Genomic DNA, 24,147 nt, shown 5'->3' with positions numbered 1-24,147 from the left:
AATGGGAAGAAAACAGACTCAGAAGAAATATTTAAAATTAATTAAACCTTCTATATAATAGTGTGGGTTTCTCTCCACTATAGGTCATAGAAACCCAACTAGCAGAAGTAAAGGGAATTTGTGGATTCACCTATCTAGGATGTCCAGGAGGAGATGAGCTTCAGGAGTAAGGAAATCCAGGGACCCAAATGATGAATTCAGTGTTAGGCTTTATTCTCAGACGTTTTTATCCAAGGCAGGAAAGATGTCTTCTGTCAGTCACAAGCCTATATTATCCTTCTGCCTCACAAAGGAGGAGAGAAGCCTCGCTTCCAGTATGCAGATCTGAAGTCTCAGGGAACAACCTGATTGGTCCTACCTGATTCTTACAGCCATCCCACCACCAACTACTATGGCTGGGAAGACTCAGATTACCATGGCTCTGTGCAGTGAGCAGGGATGGAGGAGACAATTCCACTCAAGCTACATGGAAGGCATCCTCCATTGGAAAGCGGGGTTCTCTTTCCTGAAAAAAAAGGGGGGTAAAGGGATCTTGGAAAGGCAAAAAAAAAAAAAAAAAAAGGATATCCATGCAAATAATTCTTTTTTAACTTTCCTTCTTTAGGATTATCCAGCTCAATTCCAAGTCCTCTTGAAGATCCTGGTAGGTTCATTTCATTTCTTTGTGATAGCTTCCTAGATGGGCTAATGGGTATTTGTGGTGCAATATGATAAGGGAAAACTTCATCTTTATCCATATCCACAATATAGTGGGCATAGCAGTGGCATAAAAATCATCACCTTTCTGCATTATTCAAGGCACACTGTGGTAAGTTTTTACCTTGAGTGTACTTAGAGCCTATTTGTGCAAACACGTCAGGTAACAAAAGTTTAAAAATCATATACTCATTTGGTATTTGTCTTTTTCTTTCTGACTTACTTCACTTAATATGAGACTCTCTAGTTGCATTCATGTGATATCACTTATATATGGAATCTAAAAGTTGGCATCAGTGTTCCTATCTACAAAACAGAAACAGATCACAGACATGGAGAGCAGACTTGTGGTTGCCAATAGTGGGGGGGGGGATCAGATAAGGAGTGGGATGGACTGGGAGTTTGGGATTAGTAGATGCAAACTGTTACATCTGGAATAGATAAGCAATAAGGTCCTACTGTACAGCATAGGGAACTATTTCCAATCTCTTGGGTTAGAACATGATGGAAGATATGTATGACTGGTTCACTTTGACATACAACAGAAACTGAAGAAACACTGCAAATCAATTATACTTAAATAAAAATTTTAAAAAATAAAAAAAAATTACCCAGGGGATTAAAAAAAATCATCTACTCATTTATGCAATACATGGATTCAGAGCCTACCTAACACAAGACCATATGTTTAGCTTTACAAAAACCTCAGAATTTGTCCGTAAAGAAATGAGGAATCTCTCAAAGATATCACTTTAATCTGAAATCAGCAAAGAGGACTCCACATACAATTAACATTTGAGCTGGGTTTTGGGGGATAAACAGACATTTCACTGTTAGGCACGGACAAAGAGGTCAAGACAGAAAAGCTGAAACGTGATTTCTCATTTTGTTACAAGATGACATATATGAATGGAACAGGAAATAAATATCGAGGTAGCTTTTAAGGATTCAGCAATAGACGTCTGCCATAATAGGTTATGGAGCTTCTGTAAGAGGCAACACTATGCCATAGTTATCTAGGAAGAAGCATGTCTAAGCCAGCAAGACATATTAATGAGGGGAAATCCAGTTTCACATTAAGAAATAGAGTATGGCCCATTTACATGAAGTAAAACTCAACATAACTAACATAAGGAAAGGGTCTAGAAAAGAGTTACCCCAGGCTGCTAAGAGGAACCACACCTGGAAAGAGGAGTAAAAATGAAAGCCAACAGCAGGATGAGGTGGGAATTTTGCTATTCTTTTATACTTCCATATTGCTTTAGCTATTTTTTTCACAATGAAATTGTATCTACTTGTGCTTGCTTAATACATAAATATCATTTACATAAAAGGAAGTATTTGATTAAAATAAGACTGAAAATAACACTATAGTAGGATAAGGAGTATGGACTTTGAAAAATTCATGTTCTTGGGAGTTCCCATTGTAGCTCAGTGGACTAAGAACCTGACATAGTGTCCATAAGGATGAGGGTTCGATCCCTAGCCTCTCTCAGTGGGTTAAGGATCCAGCATTGCCACAGCTGTGGTGTAGTTTAGTCACAGATGTGGCTTGGATCTGGCCTTGCTGTGCCTGTGGCACAGGCCTACAGCTGAAGCTCCGATTCAACCCCTAGCCCAGGAACTCCCCTTTGCTGCCAGTGTAGCTGTAAAAAGAAAAAATAATAATAAGGTTCTTGTTATTTTTGGTTGTCAAAGGGGCGGATAGCTACTATACTAAGCTACATGTTTTCAGGTGGGATTATCCTAGAGCCAATAAACAAATAGGCAGGTAGTACAAATCTATATTGGAGGTTATTACAAATATATATACATTAAACAAATACATTAAAAATATATTGTAATATAGGAGACCATTTGAAATATATAACAAATATATATAATAGTATGCAATGAATATATCTAAATGAATAAAAGAGTTAAGGAGAGAGAAGACTAATTCTTTGCAAGTATAGGGATTTTAAGATCTGTGCAACGGAACAAGGGGTGGGGGAAAAAATATATACATGTAAGAGGAACTTGGTCCCCATGCTGTACAGCAGGAGGTGGGGGGGGTGGGGGTGTAATTAAAATAATAAAACAAGAAAAAAAAAGATATCAAAGAAATGCCTTTGGGGATGTTTGGGTAAGGAGGTCTCAATAAGCCAAGGTGATTTCTTTCAATGTGGCGGCCATCTACATGAAGAAGGAGAAGTAATGAATGAGGTCAAAATGTCATCAGGGAATAAATGAGGTCTGTAAGGGAAAGAATGAAGAGCGCCTAAGGCAAGACTTTGATAATGATCATCAATTAAGATGAACAATGCATTTGCTCACACATTCACAGGTAACTTTTTTCAAAGACCCTGGGCCAAACACTGTAGGTTTTGCAGACAGAACAGAGTGGTAGAAAAATAGCCTGGTAACTGCCCACAGGGATTATATCCACCAAAATGCAAACACCCATTTATGTTAACTGAGCCCTTATTGATTTTGCAATTGCCTTGAAGTATCAGAGAAAACTACAGAACAATGCTATTATTGCCTCCTCTCTATGGATGAAGAATGAGAGGTTCAGTGAGGTAGGCAACCTGTCTTATTTAAGTCAGGCAGCTATGAAGTGGCAGGGATTTGATTTAAATGCCAAGTCTACCTGCCCTCACAACCCATAAACATGTGTAATGCTGCCTTTTAAAGTGGCCAGCCTTGAAACATCAGAAAAGGAGAAAAACCAGAATTCTATGTTAAGGAAGACAGGAACAGTCATGGGCTTGAAAAGCCAGGTATCAAGGAAGAGGGAAACTGATTAAAGACCATTGATTCGATGATTAGAAAGTCACTTATTACTCTGTTTATCAACTCAGCCAATGTTAATTATTAATAATTAACTATTAATAATATTAATTAATTAAGTAGTTAGCATGGATTACCACATGGGCTCTGAAAGATCAGTTTTATTTGTGTGGGGATGGAATCTGACTGTGAAAGATTATGGAGTGAGTAGATGATAAAATAGTATGTGTTAAGGACTCCTCTGAGGAATTGGGTGCTAGAAAAATTAGCTCAAGAAGGATTTTCAGGCTACAATGCACTGAAGCAAGCAGGCAGAAGGAGGGTAGAATCAGCAGAGCACAAGTGAAAATACAGGGAAAGGGGATGATGGTGACAAAGACACATCCTGCAGATGGAGAAAGAGAAAGAGGTGCAAGTTCCTGCTGCAAATGTTCATATTGAAAAGGAGAAGGGTCCCTTCCCCTCAGACAGGGGATAGAAGAAAAAATAAAGGAAGAGTGAAATGTTGCTGTAAAATGCAATCATAACAACTATACTGTGACCTGAAGTTTGGCACTTGCCATCATCAGCCTCTTATATGGAGTAAAACATGAGCCACTGCAGCTACAAACCCACAGCACCCCCTGAGTGGAGCTCAAGGTGGAGACCAGGAGTGAGGCACTCTTTGCTCTGGGAAAACTGGAAGAACAGGTCTTCAGTTAGTCAAGATATTTTCAGGAGAAGATTTTATGTGCCCAATTCTTGCATCTCCTCATATCTAGAAAAACACTAAAATCCTTCATGGTGATGTCTGCTCCTTGTGACTGGTAGTAACCTTCATGGGACCAGCAACAAAACTTTTGTAAAATGTGTGTATGCATTGTAAGATGTGTGTGTGCTGCATGCACCTCCCCCTCCCCTCTATCTTATCCTGATATTGCCCCTTTTCCTCTTTGAATGATATTTCAACCAGGTCTGTGGTTAAGGGTAAGGAATGTCACAGTCATCTATAAATGCAGTCACCTCCAAGGGTGAGAGCCAGTGAGTCCTGCAGGCTGTGAAAACTCAGGATACCGCCTGATAGCTGATATGCATATCAAAGGAATGATTTCAGTGAGCCCAGGTCTCTTTTGTTCTCGCTCCCTGCCTTTATTGCAAAAACTCCTATATATCCTAGCTCCTTCCTCACTGCCTCAGAAGAGGGGTTTCTCTGGGGCTACCTGAGATGCTGTCTCTTGGGTTTAAGTCCTAATTTCACCGCAAATAAAATTCTCAATTTACAGGTTGTGGATTATTATTTCAGACGACAATACCAATAAAATGTGCTTTGATAACTTTTGTACGTATATTTTCCACCCTGGCTACTATAATCATTTTGGCAGTTGTTCTAAATCATGATGCTTAGACTGAACTCCAGACCAATTAAATCAGAACAATGTGAAGTTTCCTCAGGCTGAGGATGTCCAAGCCTTTAAAGAGGACTTAGCAAGATATGACTTGGTGGGAAGATGGGGAGGCATTACATACAATAACAACTTGAGTGAAATCCAAAAAGCTAATCTGGGAGCTCCCACAGTGGTGCAGTGGATTCAGATTCTGACTACAGGAGCTCAGGTTGCTGTGGAGTTGTGGGTTCTATCCCAAGCCAGCTGTGCTCAGTGGGTTAAATGATCCAGCACTGCCGTGGCTGTGGCATAGGCTTCTGCTGTGGCTCAGACTCAATCCCTGACCCGGGAACTTCCATATGCTTCTGGTGTGACTGGGTCACTTTGCTGTATAGTACTGTGCTGTACACTTTTTTGTACAGCAGAAATTGACAGGACATTGTCAAGCAACTATAATGGGAAAAATCAAAATCCTAAAAAAAATTAAAATGTTGTGTGTAATGTTTAAAAAAAAAAGAAAAAAAAAAGGCCAATCTGAAGACCCGATAAAGAAATGAATTTGCCTAAAATAAAAGAAGTAAGGCAGAAGTGGAGAAGAAAATAAAAACATTGGTATGTGGGCAGATCACAAAGCCTCCCTCTAAATTTTACAAATTGCTGCAAAGTAGATACATGTACATCCCATTGCTAAGCACAGGTTTTATCAGAACTATTCACACTTGTATTCCCAATCCCCATCAGAGTCCCTAGCATACAGTAGATGTTCAATAAACATTAATTGAATGTCTCAATAAACAAAATTATTTAACTCAGATGGCAGCCCACCTCTCTTCAAGTGTCAAGAATCCTTGAGAAAAGCGAAAGTGTCTCATACTCCATCCCAAGTCACTCACTGCACTCCACATCTCACTCATATCTACCTGGGGCCTCAGAGGATTTCATCATCTATAACCTCAAACTCTTTATTCCTAATGCCATCAACAATAGATTATGTGTGTAAGTGATCTTTACTAACGTTTGACAAAAGTGAGAAAACAATGAGGAGGAAGGCTTTATTATCCAAGCATCAGCCAACAAGTCATTTAAAACTAAATATTAGCCATGTTGTTAACTATGTCATTTGGCCATTGTCATTGGCTGTGATTCCTTGGTGGGGTCCTGTGTCCTGCCATTTTGCTGCACTCCTACTTCCTTCAAGCTTCACCAGGACCATTCAAAGCACAAGTTTCAGCTTTTTCTTACATAGAGGAGTTTAACCATGTCTTAGGAGGAGCTCACTACTAATACATAAACATTCCCAGAAACTATTTTGCCAAACCAAAGGTTAGATATTAATCCCATTCTTTTTAGGGCTCCAAACTTTTATAACCAATTATGATTTTAAATGGCCATTTTTTTTTCCTGTATTTCCATACAAAACAATGGGCCACCTCAGAAAACCATATGGAAAATGCCCAACCCCATAATCATTGGGGCCCCATGAAGGAATAAATACGTGTTATTGGAAGTCCACAAAATATGTATTCACATTATTGTTGAGTCTCTCCCCTAGAGGGGGAGGGGAAGAGACTCAAAATCACTCTGCCTTCGAATGTCACCACTATGTCTAGTCCCACGAGCACCAGTGTGAATACAGCAAGCACTCAACACAGATGCACTAATCATAAGGATAAAGGGTGAAGATGAGATCTTCTCTGAGATTTTTATACCTTATAATAATAGGGGTAATAATAGCTACTTTGTATGTCCAAAGCCGTTTAAAAGCATTAACATTTCACATGCTGCACATCCTCAGAAAGCAGATCAATATTTATTCTTCCAAGTGTGTCGAATATACAGTTGGGGCACCTCGAGGTGAAAGCGTCACCCTGCCAGTGGCAGCCTCAGAACTTGGAAATCACATCCCCCAGTTCATTATGTCAGAATAATAAAGTGACCCTGGCTGGTTGAATGTATTCATTAATGGCTGGAGGGGGAGCAGGGCTAAAGGAGCAGACAATAAGGCTTTGGGAACTCCCCGCCCTCAACAGCCAGCAAGGAAACACTATTATTTGGTGTTGCATCAGTTCTGGAAGAGGAAAAGACACACACAGACACAAACATACAGAGAGCAGAACTTCAATTTGAATAAAAAGACTACATCCTGATCTCATTTTGCTACTTTTCCCTGCTCTCTGGGGCTGCAATGACCTCTAGGAAGGACCAGCAGCCACGAAGCACAGCCAACACTGGACCGTCCAGCTTTAACATTGCTCTGCATTTGTAACAAATACTTTTTTGAAAAAAACCTCTCTTGACAAAACAGCCCTATTGTTATCAACTGTAAATGTATTAAAACATCACAAGGGCATTTTAGTATGTGTATCGTGCCTGAAAAATATTACTGCCTGACAGGCTCCAATTGGCAAGTGAAAAGAGGTTTTATTGAAGGAAACAGCAGTAGCAAACAGCGAGCGGTGCACAGGAAGGTAATTGTTCCTTTAATATTGAAGGCACATGTTCACTTAAGAGGAAGCCTCCTGCCCCTGCCTTATCCACACCCAGAGGACCCGCTAGACAAGCAGCCCCGCCGCCTCTCTCTGGGATCAAGCTGTCAATGCACACTTGCCTTCTTTCCCTTTTTCTGAGCTAAGCTCTCCCCCCAGAGCTCTTGACGCCTTCCTGAGTGAAAGCTCTCAAAGAGCTCCCTCCTAAATTGCATCACTGGCACAGCGGATCTTCAAACTGACAGAACAAAGAGCCAAATTCCAAAAGTCTGGTCTGAGTGACTCCTTAGTTGCACTGGTTGATTACCTCTTAATGGGTTCTGAGCTCAGGCTGTGGTTGGTTTTGAGGCTGCTTCAGGAAACCTGGCAGAGTTCTTTTCTAGTTAGTTACTAATTAAGGTTGATTTGCTTAATCAGCAAAACACGCAGTAAGTGGGGGTGAAAGAGACAGACAGACACACAGAGAGATGGAGAAAGAGACAAAGAGAGCCCAGAAGGCATTTCCTAATAATGACCCCCACCCCTTCAAATAAGTGGCAGTAAAATTAACTGGATCAGGAGTTACAAAAATAAATTCTCATTGGGAAGGAGGAGGAGGATAACACACCAGGTGAGATGGGAATGCAGCATCTTGCTATTTGAGTAAGTATTTGGCCCTTGGATTTATCATAAAGCACAGTCTACAAAACTCAAGGAGGATGAAGGAATAGGATAAACTGTTCCTTTGATAATCCCACACTTTTTAAAGAGCTATCCAGCAAAAAACTAGACCGCCCCCCGACTAATAAATTAGTTTGCTGGGATCACAGCTAGTTTGTTTTTGTTAAATGAAACCGATATTAAATAATAAATAAATAGATAACTTCTATCAGTCAGTTTCAGAAGAGATTTCTGTTGTTATTCAAGCATCCATTTGGCTACAGTTTTAATGTGTGTGTGTATGGATGGATAGATATCTCTCTATATATATATATAAAATATATATATGTCATCTATTGTGTGTGTTATGGTAACAGGTTGGGAAAGATTTTTAAGAAGCAAATAAAAGTCCTCATGGTCAAAAGAAAAGGCTCTGATACTAGCCTAGAAATACACATTTTTATCAAAGGACATACTGGTGAAAAGAATGTCTGTCATCTTCCTAAGGGTAAAGTGAATCTTCTACACTCTTGTACATAATAAAAGGAACTGTACTGCATGTTATCAAGCTATGTTTACCTTTATGAAAGAATATGTGAAATTAGTTGTTCAACATATACTATAGTATCTACCAATGGGAGACAATACACAATGTAGAGGATAGCTCTCATATCTAACAGCATGGATTCAAATCCTGGCTACACTACTGTTAAGCCTACCCTCTTAAGTAAAATGTCTCCAACTTTCTGAGTCCCAGTGTCTTAACCATTACTGTGGAACAGCAGTAATAGTACCTACTATTATTCCACTAGATAGCACTACTATTAAGTACCTACTAAGTCCTTTTCTTATAGGAGAAAACTAAAAGTACATTGTACTTTGTACCAGGAATTCAACAGATACTATTTTTAAAATTATTATCCTATAATAACTACTGAGACATATTTATTGATTAACTCACATAAGGATTGTACTCCAAATTATCATATTATTAACCAGATTAACAGTAGCTGCTATAAATAACTATCCCCAAATTTCCTTGGCCTAACTTAATAAATGTTCATTCTTGACCACAAAAAGCTCAAGGTAGATAAATATTTCTGGGTTGTCCCCCCACCATGTGGTGACCCAGGGATTCAGGCGTTTTTTTTTCATCTTGTGACTCTGCTATCCTTATGGGGCCTCTCAGAGTTCTCTATTGTATTTTTTTTTTTTTCTGTTTATGGCTGCACCTGCAGCTTATGAAAGTTTCCAGGCTGGGGTTGAATCAGAGCTGCAGCTGCAGGACGACTCCACAGAGGCAGCAATGTGGAAAAGGAGCTGAACCTATGACCTACATTGTGGCTTGCAGCAATGGTGGATCCTTAACCCACTGAGCAAGGCGAGGGATTGAACCCACATCCTCAAGGAGACTATGTTGGTTCTTAACCCACAACAGAAACTCCTCTACCATATTTCTTGCTTCAAGTTGTCCAAAAAATAAAGAATAAATGTGGAGAATCAGGAGTTCCCTTCATGGCTCAGTGGTTAATGAACCTGACTAGTATCCATGAGCATGCAGGTTTGATCCCTGGCCTTGCTCAGTGGATTAAGGATCCGGCGCTGCTGTGAGCTGTGGTGTAGGTTGCAGACGTGGCTTGGATCCCATGTTGCTGTGGCTGTGGCATAGGCCAGCGGCTGTAGCTCCAATTCAACCCCTAGCCTAAGAACTGCCATATGCCTCAAGTATGGCCTTAAAAAGCAAAAAAAAATAAAAAAATAAAAATAAAAAAGTGGAGAATCATGGGGCACATTTTAGGGGATAAACTGGAAGGAAGGCACTTCATTTCTATCTATATCCCTTCACACAGAACTATCTGCATGACCCCACCTAGATGCAAGGAGGCCAAAAAATGTAGTTTAACTATGTGTCCAGAAAGAAATAGATTTGGCTTGGTGAATGTCCAGTCAGTATCTGTCACCAACATAAGTCTTCAGGAGCTAAAGTCAGTATAATTGGGTGTATTTTCCTTAGTTGTATTTAAAGCACCAGACACACCAATTTATGCAAATAAGGAGATTTCTGAATATATAATGTTCCCATTATATGCACAAGCACTGTTGACCACTGAATCTTTTTACACGCTCAACTTCTTTGGCTGTCTCTGGGTTTTTCTTCTAACCTCCGACTATTCCTCCTCACCTTCGTACCTGGTTCCCCTTCCAACATGTGTACTAGAATGATGATAAGTGAACTTTTGCTGTCATAAAAGATACTACGCATTTTTTTTACAGCAGAAAATGTGCATTCTTCCTACTCTTCCTCGCATTCAGCTCTTGACTCTTCTTCTCGGTGAATACCTCCTCTGTGATGGAGACTCAGCTCAGTGCCCCCCAGCAGTATTCCTATAACCTCTGCCAGAGCAATTGCTACACGGAATTACTGGTGTCCTTAGTGGACTCTGCTATTTAACTGGAAGTGATCTGAAAACTGACTTAGGTCTTTTACCTGAGTTTCTCCTGACCTAGTATAGCATCTTCCACATAGCAGACACTCAGTACCATTTACTGAATTAAGGAATTTTGAGGTATAACAAAAACCCAGTGAAACTTCAGCACTATCAATGAATAACTGAGTCATGAAAGAAATTAATGGGAAGAATATGCATTTACCTTTAAGAGGTCATCTTTGAATCTCTATTAGTGAAACATTTTTTGGCAGCCTAACATCACTTACAAGGCAAACAGTTCCCTCTGAGAGGTAAGAAAAAAATACCTATGCTAAAGATGGCTGACTTTTCAAATTAAACTTCAATTAAGAAAGGGATCTACTGTCAGGACTTTTCCACTCATTCACTGTGAAAATAATAGTGTTATATTTTCTTTAGTATTTTGGTGTTATATTTTAGAACTTACTGTAGATATTCACCTCTAAAAATTTTCTTCTTAACAAAGAAGAAAGGGTAGTAAAGACTACAATTAGCACCTTATCCTCTTCCAAATATTAAAATATTTCACACTAAATCCTAATAATTGTGGTGACCTATTCAAACCGATATCATTAAAGTTTCTCCTTTGCCTTTAATTTATACTGCTTTTTCAATTACCATTATAATACTACTATTTATCAGTATTACTTATTATATTGCATGCGCTATGAATGTTATTATTTGCCTATTAAGTCTACTTTATCATAGACAGGGTACCATGGTAATTCAGTGCTCATCTTCTCTTCTGGAACCAGACTTCCCAGGTAGAAATCCCATCTCTGCCACTCAATGTCTTCCATTACAATTCACAACTTATATTACCTATCTATGCCTTACCCTCCTTGTATGGAAAACGTGGATAGCACTAGTGTTTAGCGATTGTGGTGAGCATTACATAAGGATTATATAAATTTGAACATGAAAAGTCTTAGAACATTATCTGGCATATCAAAAGCATCTAGAAATATGTAGCTATTATTACTTATTGAGCATGTAATATATATTCCCTTTTTCTGATTTCTTATTTCTGTTTTCCCCCATTCATCCCACTTTCATCTGTCTTCTAGCCTCACCTATCTGTTGAAATTCTTCTGGCAAACCATCACCAAATTACCAAAATCAATGGTTTGTTTTCCATCTGGAGGTATCTTGGCCTTCTTTACAACATTTGGTCCTTTTAATCAAAAATTTTTTTTTGAAATGTCTCATCTCTTGGATAAGAAGAGGTACAGAAAAATTCAGAGAGACAGGTATTATAGAATCCGAGGGAAAAAATAGTGTAAGGAAAATGTTATATCAGTTTCCAGGTTGATGTGACGGAAAGTGATCAAATAAGAATAAATGGAATCCTGGACTCCAGTTTACTTTCCCTATAATTCATCCTCCATATTGGAATTTAGAAGACAAAAATATGATCTTATTTTATTTGTGCTTAAAATATTTATTTCAGGCACTCAAACAAAAGTTAAGGTAACCTGAATCTATTCTCATGTTTGAGGCCGAACTGGGGTGGAGTCTCTATATTATGTGTCTCTGTATGGTGCATTTTTCCAAAGGTAGGGTCTATCTCTTTCCTTGGCGTCCACACCTCCCCAATGACTAAAGTCTAAAATCCATGGATAAACACATAAAGCCGCACCTTAACTCCCATTGTCCCTATTTCTCTTCTCCCTCTCTCCAGCACACTCTTACCATCCGCTGCTAAATACTGTTGTGCACACTTCAGTGTTTCACAATCTTCTTACTGGAATATCCTTGCTCTTCAAGATATTCTGGCAATAGAATACCAAATTTTTGAGATCCAGTGAAAAGGTCTTATCTTTTTAGACATCTGTCTATATTATGCCAAGCATTATTGGAAACCCCTGAATTCTGCACCCACAGAACTATGTACCTACCTCTAAAATCCATGTATCATATGCTATTGAGATTGCTTGAGTGCCAGGCACTGGAAGAAAGGGTATAGTCAGAAGGCAGGGGCCATGTCTTTTTCATCTTGGTGTATCTACCAGCAGTGAGCATAGTGCTAAGTATTATATAAAGAGTCTAAAACTGTTTCCTGGATGAGTGAGTGACTGACTGATTGTTATCGTGCTTTGAATCCATCTGTTAAGTGGGTATTAAGTGGTATTTTTTGAAGGATCCTTTTTTAAAAAATGAATGTAGGGTAATCCACATGACTACCATTCTCCTCAATTCAGGACCACAATACTATGTTTCTCACTCCTTCTAAATTGTTTTGAATCATGAAAGTATTACATCCAAAAAAACTTGATAGACGGTGATGGAACAAAGTCTTGATATCATAATTTGGAAGTCCTAGGAGACCAACATGCTTTCAACTAATAACATGTGTCTAAAAGGGACACTTTGAAGTTATTTCAATAAAAGCGCCACCATATATCTTGAACTGAAACACAACATGGCTGCAGTAAAGGCCGTATGCATAGCTAAAGAGGGAGAAACTGAGGCAGAAGCAAGTGATATATTTTAAAAAGATGTACATTTAAAGTACTTTGTTTCTTTATATAATAAACATATTTTCATTCCATTGTTCCATCTTACTGGATTCAAGAAACACCCAACTTCTTTTGATCCAGAGGAGAAATAAAGTTTACCTACGAATCTGGATAAAGAAGTTGGAATGAGGCACGCTTCTGGCATCTTCCCTTTTTACAGAGAAAAGCATTTTGAAGCAGGGAGAACATAAACAGTATATACTGACTCTTGACACTCCATCGCTTTCTTCCATTAGAATAATACAAATTTGCAAATGAACAAAAGAGTGGGAGGTAGATATCTGATTTACAATGTTTTTGAGATAAAGAACACTATAAAAAAAGATCAATGTGAATAATAAAGCATTGTTAACTGAGTCGTGACATTTCTATTCTAGTGACGACTTGAACAGCAGAGCTGCACTCGAGCGCCTTGTGCCACTTTCCAAGTGGGAGGAAGACATATAATTATAATTCGTACAGTGACGAGAATTCAAGAAAATGTGGGGGAAAGTTTATTGAAAAACATATTGGCATATCAGTATTATAAATTACTTTCTCTTATTAACCCTCCCCCCAAATTCTTTTGTAGGCTAGCTCATCACAGCACAAAAGGAATTTCAGGAAAAGATAGACCTGCCGTGAACATCCTTTTCTTCCATTGAAAACTTTCTACCATATATTTATTCTGTATCTTGCAGGATATATTAGAGAACTATATTTTCACAACAGTTTTAACCTCCATTGTCTTGAGCGCACATATCAACATTGTCATGTCACTTCTCGAAAAATCCTCACGGAAACCTTGTATTTAGTCAAAACTAATGAATCTGTTTTAACACCCTTTGCTAAAGGAAAAGAAGATATAATATTATGTTTTCACTTAACATACACTTTTATCCATCTCCTTCCTTTGTTGGATGGTTAAGAGGGGAAAAAAGACTGCAAAAATTACAGTGATGTTATCAACTGCAGTGTTTTACTAGAGAACAGAAGGAAGTGGCATTTTGCTGAGTGAACTTCTAAATGAGTGGGAAAAAAATTAAAAAACACAGAGGGATGACTTTTCTCCTGGTGTTTAACTCCACTGACGTCTCGGAGGGTAAAGCTCCCAAGTGTTGAAGGAAACTCTCTGACTGACCCCATTACTGCCTTGGGCACTGGGGAAGGCAAAGGGGCATCTGTAAAGTCACACTGAGTGAGCATTGTGGAAATTATAGTATTGTGTTAAATATATCCTCCTTGGGGTGCTTCCCTATCTTCAGAGAACACACTCATTAAGTGCTGCCAACAAGAAAACTGAGTGTTTTGCTTTACAAAAAAAATAAATAAATAAAAAGGTGTCACTGTTTATGGAACACCTGGAGTTCATCCAAAGGGCTTCCAGAAGAGGTGGTAGAATGAAATAAAGCAAAGCACCTTAGCCATTGAGGCTTCAATACTAGCTTATGGGATAGAGTTACTTCTATATACATACAAGAGTTATTCATCCACCATTATAACATGCTCCTGAGATAGAGGAAGAATGAAAGGGTGTCTGGTTCATGCAGAATCCTTAGCTGGGATGTTGAACCAGAATGCAAAAAGGCCACTTACAAACTTAGAAGAAAACATATTTTGGCTATTACTGGTGGTTTACTAATCCCATTTCATCTACACTCAGTATTTTCCCTCTGTTGCTAGTGATAAAGATACACTCGAGGGTCTGGTTTTTATACTAACCTAGTATTTTCTGCAGTATCTGTTGTGATAAAAGATTAAGACACATGGGGAAGTATATAAAGACTAGAGTACTGCACTCAGGAACATATTCAATGCAGATAGTTAATCAAGTTAGTCAAGAAAGGAAAAAAACTACAAGGGTTGGGGGTAGGGGTTACAAAAATCAGGTTGACTAAAGGGACCACAGAAAAAGCACACTAAAAGAGGGTCAAGATGGGATCCAAAAGGGTGATAAAACCAACTTTACCTCTTAAGGGAAAAAAAAAAAAAAAAAAACACCAGAAGAACCCAAAGCAGCCTAATGTCCATTTGTTTGTTTGTTTGTTTGTATGTGAATTAAAGAGATTGCATGCAACTTTGTTGACCTGGTTATGTCCTAGGATGCTCTTTAAATCAGGTAATATTGTGGGGAAAAGAAATGGCTCAGAGTTAAGCTCTGGCGATGAACCTGGGACAGAGCCTTTAAGTTGCATTCTGACAGTACAAGAACTTAATTTCTCATTTTCTAGAAGAGAATTTGTCTTTCCCAATTGAGGCACTGCAACTAGTTTCCTTGAAATCCAGAAAAGTAACTTTTGCTCAGAAAGGAAAAGAGAGAATCATTTCTAATTCTAACTCAAACATCTTCTTAAACATATGTGTGCCCAAAGCATTGGATGCAAGTGTTTATTATCAGCGCTCCGTACTTATCTTGGTTGATTTTAAGGAATATGTGCAGATGGTAACAAGAGATAAAGCTTTGGAGACAGAACAAACTGGGTTTGAGTCTTGGCTGTGTGACCTTGGACAAGACATTCATCTCTCTGAATTTCAGTTGCCTCACAGCTTATAACAGGGACACAGTAAATGAAAACTTTGGCTAAAAGTGTCACTTTCACATAGTAACATCCTGTTTCAGATAGACTAAAAGGATAGTGCAGATAACAAGAATTATCTTAAAGCAGGTGGCAGAAGTTTAGCTATAAGATATGCCAGATTTTCCATCAATCGTTGTTTAATGTAATTTATTTGAAACTTAAAAATCTGCCCCTAACACAAACTTACAGAATCAGAAATTCTGAGGGAGTAATACAGGATTTGGGGTTTAACAAGCACTCCAGGTGATTTTAATGAATATTAAAGTTTGAGAACCTTTCTCCTGGGCATTACAAAACAAGATCTAAAGAAAAAATAAACACATTGAATAATTTAATTAAATAATAAAAAGGAGTTCCCACTGTGCTATGTGGTGCCACGGGTTCAATTCCCGACCCACAGTGGGTTAAGGATCCAGCATTGTTGCAGCTGTGGCATAGGTTGCAGCTCTGGCTTGGATTCAATTCCTGGTCCAGGAACTTCCATATGCTGTGGGTGCAGGCAAAAAAGAAAAAAATAAATAAATAAATAAAAAACCCAACAAGATCTAGGTGGGCTCATGCCAACATACTGTATAAAGTATGCACAAGTACAAGCTGTACTCAACAAGCTGATCACCTCTAAAGTTATTCCTTTCAGAGCAGCCTTGACAAGAGCAAATTTATTTCCTTTAAAACATCAGCAGTATCTTCTGATGACTTACAGAGCTCTTGTAGAAAAAGAAAAAAATAGTCTTTACAGTCTAGCACAACTATTGGATTGGAATCACCTGGTATATTTATACCTGTTTGTATCAGCAAGGGGGAACTTCAAAGTATGGCTGGCTCATTTCAGGGTTAAATATCCTGCAAGCTAAGTGGGAAGGAAGTTCAAGAAACCCAGGAAGACCTATGGTTCCATCTTACATATTATTCCTTTAGAGTTTCTGTTACTGTTTTCAACCTTTTAAGCTTTTGCAAATGTATCTGCCAATTAAAATGAAATTAATACAAAGCAGACGTAGCAGTGGTAAAGAATTGCTTTGTTGTAAGCCTACCCAAAGTACTCAATTATAAACCCACAAACAAATCTATAACTATCAATTATTTAAAATTATTTCAAATGCATAGTTTTATATAACTTGTTTGACAAAAACACAAACACTGGAGTTCCTGTTATGGCTCAGCAGTAACAAACCCAACTAGTATCCATGAGGATGCAGGTTCAATTCCTGGCCTCACTCAGTGGGTTAGGGATCTGTCGTTGCCATGAGCTGCAGTGTGGGTGGCAGTCACAGCTCAAATCTGGCATTGCTGTGGCTGTGGCATAGGCCAGTGGCTACAGCTCTGATTAGACCCCTAGCCTGGGAACTTCCATATGTTGTGGGTGTGGCCCTAAAAAAAAAAAAGAAAGAAAAAATACAAATGCCAAGGAGCTCTTAACAAAGCTAAAATGACTAGTTTTATCTTTATGGCAATGGAGAAGCATTTCAGAAGCTGAGGACCTAGATTCTCAAAGAATCTTCATCTCCAATACCAAGAACAACTCAAAACCTACCCACATTTCCAACTCTCCATCACTGTGACTATTCTCCCACTTCTGCTCCTAGATTTCCAAAGAAAGAGACCAGCAGAGCCTCTTCATCCTGTAAATATGGGGAAGAGAGTATGGACCGTAAAAGTACCTACAGCAGTTTAAAGCATATGGTGTGGCTGTGATCATGTTTAATATTGTTATTTTCTAAGTGAGACAGAGCACTCACCTCCTAGACACAAAGTATTTCAACCAGGCACAGTGGTTTTTTTTTGTTTTTTTTTTGTTTTGTTTTGTTTTTTTATGACAACCTAATTGATAGAGGCTCTTAAAGAGAATCAGGAGATTAATCCACCTAACTGATGGGATGAGGACCAACACTCATCATAGAGTTTCACAAGGCTCTATAAATACAGAAGCTCTGCTTAACAATGATAGCTTGACATAATCCTATGCAACAGAGTTCCAGGGAGTAGGACAACAGCCAAATTGCCTTATCTTCCATCATACATTGTCCTTTCTCCCCCTTCATTTGAGCCTTGGCCTCACTGGGCAATTCTGACTAGCCATTAGTCATTGAGGAATTTCACAGGTGCAAAAATCAGGTTACAGATGGCACAGAAGGGATATCTGAGGGCAATGTATCTGTGGACATGTTTGCCTCCTATAAATACACCATTAAGTCCCCAAAGGCACAACCATACTTCATTCATCTTTGTATCTCCCACACAAACCATTGTGGTCAAGAGGAAGGACAACAGCTTTCAAATGTCTAAATTCAAATTCTCACCCCAATCTTTACTCCCTTAGGAGCATACCAGTGAATAACGAATGAATAAACAATGAATAAGGCACAGCCCCTTGCCTCTTAATATTGCATTTTCCTTACTAGGAAAACAGTACTTAGAATAACTTCCTCATTGGGTTATTGTGACAATTAAATGAGAATTCATTCAAAGCACTTAGCCAAAGCTTCTCACGATATGAAACAAATTTTAGCTATCATTATTTTTATTATTTTAGCAGGTGCTAAGTGAGTGGATGGATGAATTGGTGTGTGGAAGATGAAACCGACACCTATAGTTTATCAGAGATCTAAAGTACCATAATTCTACTCATTTTCCAAAGAACTTCATATCTGAAAACTTATCTGAAAATACCTCACCAGTCCTGGCCATTATTGTGCATGTTTTGGATGCAATACAATAGTTTAAAAAAAAAGTGCACAAGACTAGAAGCCAGAAAAATTTGAACATTTCATTGCCTACCACTTAGTAAATGGACATTTGTCTACACTTGTTCAACCTTTAAGCCCAGTGCTCTGCTAAGCTCAGGAATACACTTTTTATTCCTGAGAAATAAAAGGTTTTATCTGAGAATCTTTCTTATGTATAATTTCCAGGTTACTGCCACAACGAAGAATTACAAACTAATATTGCAAAGGTTTCCCTCTAATTACACCCAGACACCATTCTATAAGGAGAACAAACACTTCCATAAACTTCCTGGTTTCTGACTATGTCAATTCCAATCAGAGTCAGTTTTGAAAGCAGACATTCACCTCAATGCTTTCATTATAATTTTAATGTTGTAATAATTGATGGTTTCTCAGGACAATTGTCATTATTAACTTGCCTCTGCATCTCAAAACTTGAGTACCTAGGTTTGTTTTTGCTTTCTCAGGAAGTGAAAATATAACCATTTTTAAAAAAGATTTAGTTCTGAAGTTCTCTAATGGCCTTCTGGTTAGGACTTGGCACTTTCACTGCTGTAGCCTGCGTTGTTCAATCCTGGTCCCACTTCAACCGGCTGCAGGCTTCCACAAAAAAAAAAAAAAAAAAAAAAAAAGTTTTGTTTTCTTTAGAGTAGTATAGTTTCTTCTGATAATGTATGATGAGAATATCTTATTGTACTTTCACCCAAAAAAGACTAATTGAGAATAAAATTGTCCAAGTATAATCTTCTTCCCTCAAAATTTAAAAAATGTTGCCCCACTGTTTTCTGGCACATCACATCGGGCAAGAATGATTTGGAGACAACTTCATGACAATTCTTTTCTTTTTTTTTTTCTTAGACCACATCGGCAGCACATGGAAGTTCCCAGGGACTGAATTCCAGCCACAGCTGCGCCCTACACCACTGCTACCTCAATTCCAGATTCTTTAATCCACTGCAATGGGCTGGGGTTCAAACCTGCACCTCCACAGTGACCTGCTGCTATCAGATTCTTAACCAACTGTGCCACAGTGAGGACTCTGACAATTCTTTCTTATACAATCTAGTTTTATATGCCTGGGTACTTGATAAAGATCTTTATAATGCAAAATACTTTGTAGGATCCTTGATCACTCTTTTTTTTTTTTTTTTTTTTTTTTTTTTGGTCTTTTTGTCTTTTTAGGAGCACAATCGCGGCATATGGAGGTTCCCAGGCTAGGAGTCTAATTGGAGCTATAGTTTCTGGCCTACGCCAGAGCCACAGCAACGCCAGATCTGAACCACGTCTGAGGTCTACACCACTGCTCACGGCAACACCGGATCCTTAACCCACTGAGCAAGGCCAGGGATCAAACCTGCAACCTCATGGTTTCTAGTCAGATTCCTTTCCACTATGCCATGACAGGAACTCCTCGATCACTTTTTACTAAATTTTAAACAGGTGCACACTCAGAAGTTGTATCTACTCTGACATAGACATCAAGATTATCTTTAAACAAAGCTTATATTTAAACTGTTTTGGTTTGTTCTTTAGGAAACTATATTTCTTAGGTGACACCTATGTGCCCTGACCTCTGTATCTAACACCATTTTTATCATCCTAAATTCAATCCTTTTTCTTTACTTGTACATCATGGGAAAGTCTTCATATTCGCTCTCTATATTCCTATAAATACTTCTGAAGTGTCAATTCTGTGTTTTACTGCCCCAATGCAGATTTTAACTCTGTCATTATAATGTTGACTTCTTCAGAATCTGTGAATTCACTGTGTCCCTTTGGATCTATCCTATTGGCTTTCCACCCCCTTGTGTTTGCTCCTTAAGATTATCTTCTCTTTTCTTCACAGTATTCTTCGTGTAACTTAACGAGAACCACAAACAATTTTTGAAAGTTTTCTGTTTATTGTAGCAAGTCATATCTGCACTGGTTAGCTTGATAAAGAACTATACCTTGCTGATCAGATAAAAAAAAAACCATACCTCTTCATAGGGGAGGATAGCTCAGTCTTCTGGCTGACACAAAATATTTATTTCTCCACCAGGCACAGGAGAAACAAAGGTTGTTCATTTCACTCTCAGCAGAGCTAGCCAAAGTGCCAGACTGATCGGATTCTTCAGTTCAATTCTAATGAGTTGATGTGTTGTGCAAATTTTTCGCAGAACAATCAAACCCATATTTTGTGGATGTGAGCATTTTTCTTTTGCTGTATTGTCAGATGTGTTTTAGAAGGAAGCTAGAAGTTATACCAAGGATTGCTATAAAGACAATATTTTAAACTTGAAAGCCGTGACTACAATTACTATTTGGTCTGCCTAAATATTTTTTAAAGCCTGTTATTATTAATAAATGGAATAAGTGGATACTTTTCAAAAGGAGACTTTTTTTTTTCTTGAAATGGCCTGAACACTTCACAGACTAGTCCTGTTATTTTTAAGACCTGAAAATTTAACCTAACTTTTTGCTAGTTTGTTTTAACACTCTAAAATATATTCAGAAGAGTCTACCTTCACAGGCTGAAATAGTGAATATTTTATGCTTGGACAAAGAGCAAACTGTAGGTCTTTCGCCAAGCACAGTCAATGCTCTTGAGTATGGATGGGTTACCAAAAATGCTGGAGGTTTTTTTTTTTTTTTTTTTTTTTTTTTCTATTTATTGTTATAGCTCAAATCCTTGTGTCTCTGGTAGGCTTTAAGTGACATAAATATGCATTTCCATCTGCACATCCTTGTCAGGAATAGTTCTGCTGGGAGGTGTTATGCCACCCAAGTACTTCCAGAATAGAGTCTGTTAATCCTGTTACCACTATAGAAACTCAAAGGAAAAGTCTACTCAGGCCACTACTGCAGCTGCTGTGGCTGTAACTGTTCCAGCAACCACACCCTCGGTACCAAAAGGAAGCACAGTAAAAGTGATTTTCCTTCAGGTGGAGAGAGATATAGAGGGCTGACCTCAGGCTATTCCTTAGACTAGCAGTCCCCAAAGCTTTTATTGCAAATCTTTATTAGTTAGAAAAAAAGGGGGGGTGGGAGGGAGTTCCCTGGTAGCCTAGCTGGTTAGGGGCCTGGTGTTATCACTGCTGTGGCTTGGATCACTGCTGTGGTGCAGATTCAATCTCTGACCTGGAAACTTCTGCATGCTATAACAAGGCCAAAGAAGAAAAGGCAGGGGGGAAGCAAGGCCACCTTAGGTGTATAGACACATACACACACAGAGGCGCACACACAATAGATACATATACTACCATGTTAACTGCTATGTACATTATCAAATATGCCAAAATTGCTATTATATGAGAATTTTCTTTGAGAAATAAATGTCAATAGCTGCTCTAACGCACACTGGATAAACTTGTATCCCACTATTGGGAGACACTTGGGCTAAACTTCCACCAGATGGACTATCAGGAAAAAAGATCTTAAACACTAGTTAGGTGCTGATAGATTCCATAATACACTGGACACATGCAATGGGCCAAAAAGTTTGCAAATGCACATGTGCTTTACATCTCCTCTTACTCCCTCCTGTCACCTCTTGCCCTTCTTCCTAGTGTGGCTTAACTTCTGGCCCCAGGGTATCTACATAGGGCATGTTCCTATCCTACACTTAAAGACACATGTCATGAGTGGGCATTACCACATTAGGGCCTGGCAGCCAACAGGGATACTCCAAAGTGTCAAAAGACACATCACCTCAGAATCCTGAGGACTCAAGGCAAGAATCAGTTAAACAGACCAAACTCCGCTATCGATTATCAATAATGTATGGATCTATCAATACTAAACAAGTGTCTTTAACTGCCGAATTTCATGTCATGTAGGAGAGCTCAGAAAAACCCATGAATCTGGTCACAGAACAAAAATTCTTCAGAAAAGCAATAAATATGAAAAAAAACCTTGCACTTCTCATGATAGAGACTTTTTCAGATGTAGAAAACCAAAGATTTGGGTCAAAGTTCTGTTTGAATTGATAAAAATAAATTACTTTATTGGTAAATCCTAGAATCAGCTAGAGAAGAGTATGTGAACTTTCCCCAGTTACCACTGGTATGAGTATAAAGTGACATGATCTTTCTGGAAGGCAATTAGTAAATTATATTCAGAGCTTAAAAATCTAGCCATTCATTTAATAAGTCCTTATCTATGAATTCAACCTACATAAACAAATAGATATATGAAAAGATTCATTGAAACGGTGTTTAAGAATATTTATATTAGCAAAAATTGGCAACAATCTACATTTTAGTGACTGGTGAAAGCATTAAATCATTTATGTTATGACATGCAAGAAATGCTACGCATTATTATTTTTTCTTCTTACGGCCACACCGGTGGCATATGGAAGTTCCCAGGCTAGGGGTCAAATCAGAGCTGCATCTGTGGCCTACGCCACAGTGTGTGGCAACACCTCATCTTTAACCCACTGAGGTAGGCCAGGGATCAAACCCGCATCCTCACAGACATTATGTCAGGTTCTTAACCCACTAAGCCACAACAGGAACTCCAAGCAATGCTATGAATTATTTGATTTCTATTCATTAAGTACCTACCATGCCCCACGCATCCTTCTAGGAGATAAAAATTAATAAACACCATAAAGGTGATATTTCAGTCAAGGGTAGAAGAGACACATACTCCATAATCAAATAAACAATATAAACAAAAAAATTTAAGATAAATAGAAAGTAGTACAAAGACAGTGAAACAGTGATGTAATAGAAAAGGCTGGTGATGAGAGCTGTGGACTACTTTGTAAGGATTTCTTAGCCTCAGCTATTGACAATGGAAACCATACTCTTAGGGGTGTTTTTTAAGGGGGGGCAGTTCTCTGTATTTCAGGGTATTTAGCAGCATCCCTAGTCACTACTCATTATATGCACTCATGCCAATCATGATAATAAAACAGGTCTCCAGCCATTGCCAATGACTCCTGGAAGGCAAAATTCAAGGCTTTAGACTTAGTGTAAGAGATTTCTCTGAGGAGGTAACAAGTGAACTGAGATGGGAGTGTGTTCTGAAATAAACTTTAAGATACAGGAAAACATTCATGATTTAATGGTAACATATATAATATATTCAATAAAATCCTAATACTGATTTTCTTTTTAAATCTCTATCTAGACAGACAATATAGCCTGATGGTTAGATACATAGGCCTGGAGCCAGGCTGCCTGAGTTAAAATCCCAGCTCCATCCCTTTTTAGTTGGGTGCCCTTGGGTAAGTTACTTTAAAACCCTCTGTCCTTGATCCTCATCCCGAAAATGAGCATGACAGTAGTAGTACTTAACACATAGGGTTTCTGGGAGTTTTAAATGAGTTAATACATGCAAAGGCCCTAGAATAGTGAGTGACACATCTTGGAAGCACTATATGCTATATATAAACAGTGTGTGTGTGTGTATATATATATATAGTGTATATATAATATATTAAAATTTACGCATCTAATATATTAAAATTAGATAAATACATAAAAATATATATGAAATTGGAATATTTATCTAATTTTATTATTTTATATATTCTAGATCTGACTCAGACATATACAGTGTATATATATATATATATATACATACAGCAGATATGTCCATTGTCTTCTTGTGAAACAAATACTGGGTAAATAATGGTAGAATTATTGGGGAATTTTTGTGTGTGTCTTTTTATATTCTTCACAGTTTTACACATACAAATGCAAATGTTGCTTTCACATCAAAATAAAAACCAATATATATTTTAGCATAAAAGAGAATTTTTAGAATTTCAGCAGCATCAACTGGCACATAGAGAGTGGGAGAGGGAGACCAATGGGAGGTGTGCTCAGAAAAACCTGTCCCAGGGAAAATGAGTCAATTGTCAACTGAAAGCTGAAACACCCCACGTTCAGTCTGTCAGTCAGTTCATCATTCATCTGAAATTTATTT

The 24,147-nt window shown here is 38.2% G+C and overlaps 1 protein-coding gene across 1 annotated transcript in view; it reads left to right on the top strand.

The window, feature by feature from the left end:
- Window positions 1-24,147, top strand: part of MDFIC2 (MyoD family inhibitor domain containing 2) — a 111,126-nt gene that overhangs the window by 67,460 nt on the left and 19,519 nt on the right. The window contains exon 3 of the mRNA XM_021069210.1: window positions 605-643. Coding sequence (XP_020924869.1) covers window positions 605-643 — 39 coding nt within the window. The remainder of the gene's footprint in view (window positions 1-604; window positions 644-24,147) is intronic.

Source organism: Sus scrofa, chromosome 13, assembly GCF_000003025.6.
Source record: "Sus scrofa isolate TJ Tabasco breed Duroc chromosome 13, Sscrofa11.1, whole genome shotgun sequence".
NCBI classification, from domain to species: Eukaryota; Metazoa; Chordata; class Mammalia; order Artiodactyla; family Suidae; genus Sus; species Sus scrofa.
Note: the sequence above shows the minus strand (reverse complement) of the source record. Positions and strands in the feature narration are given on the sequence as shown.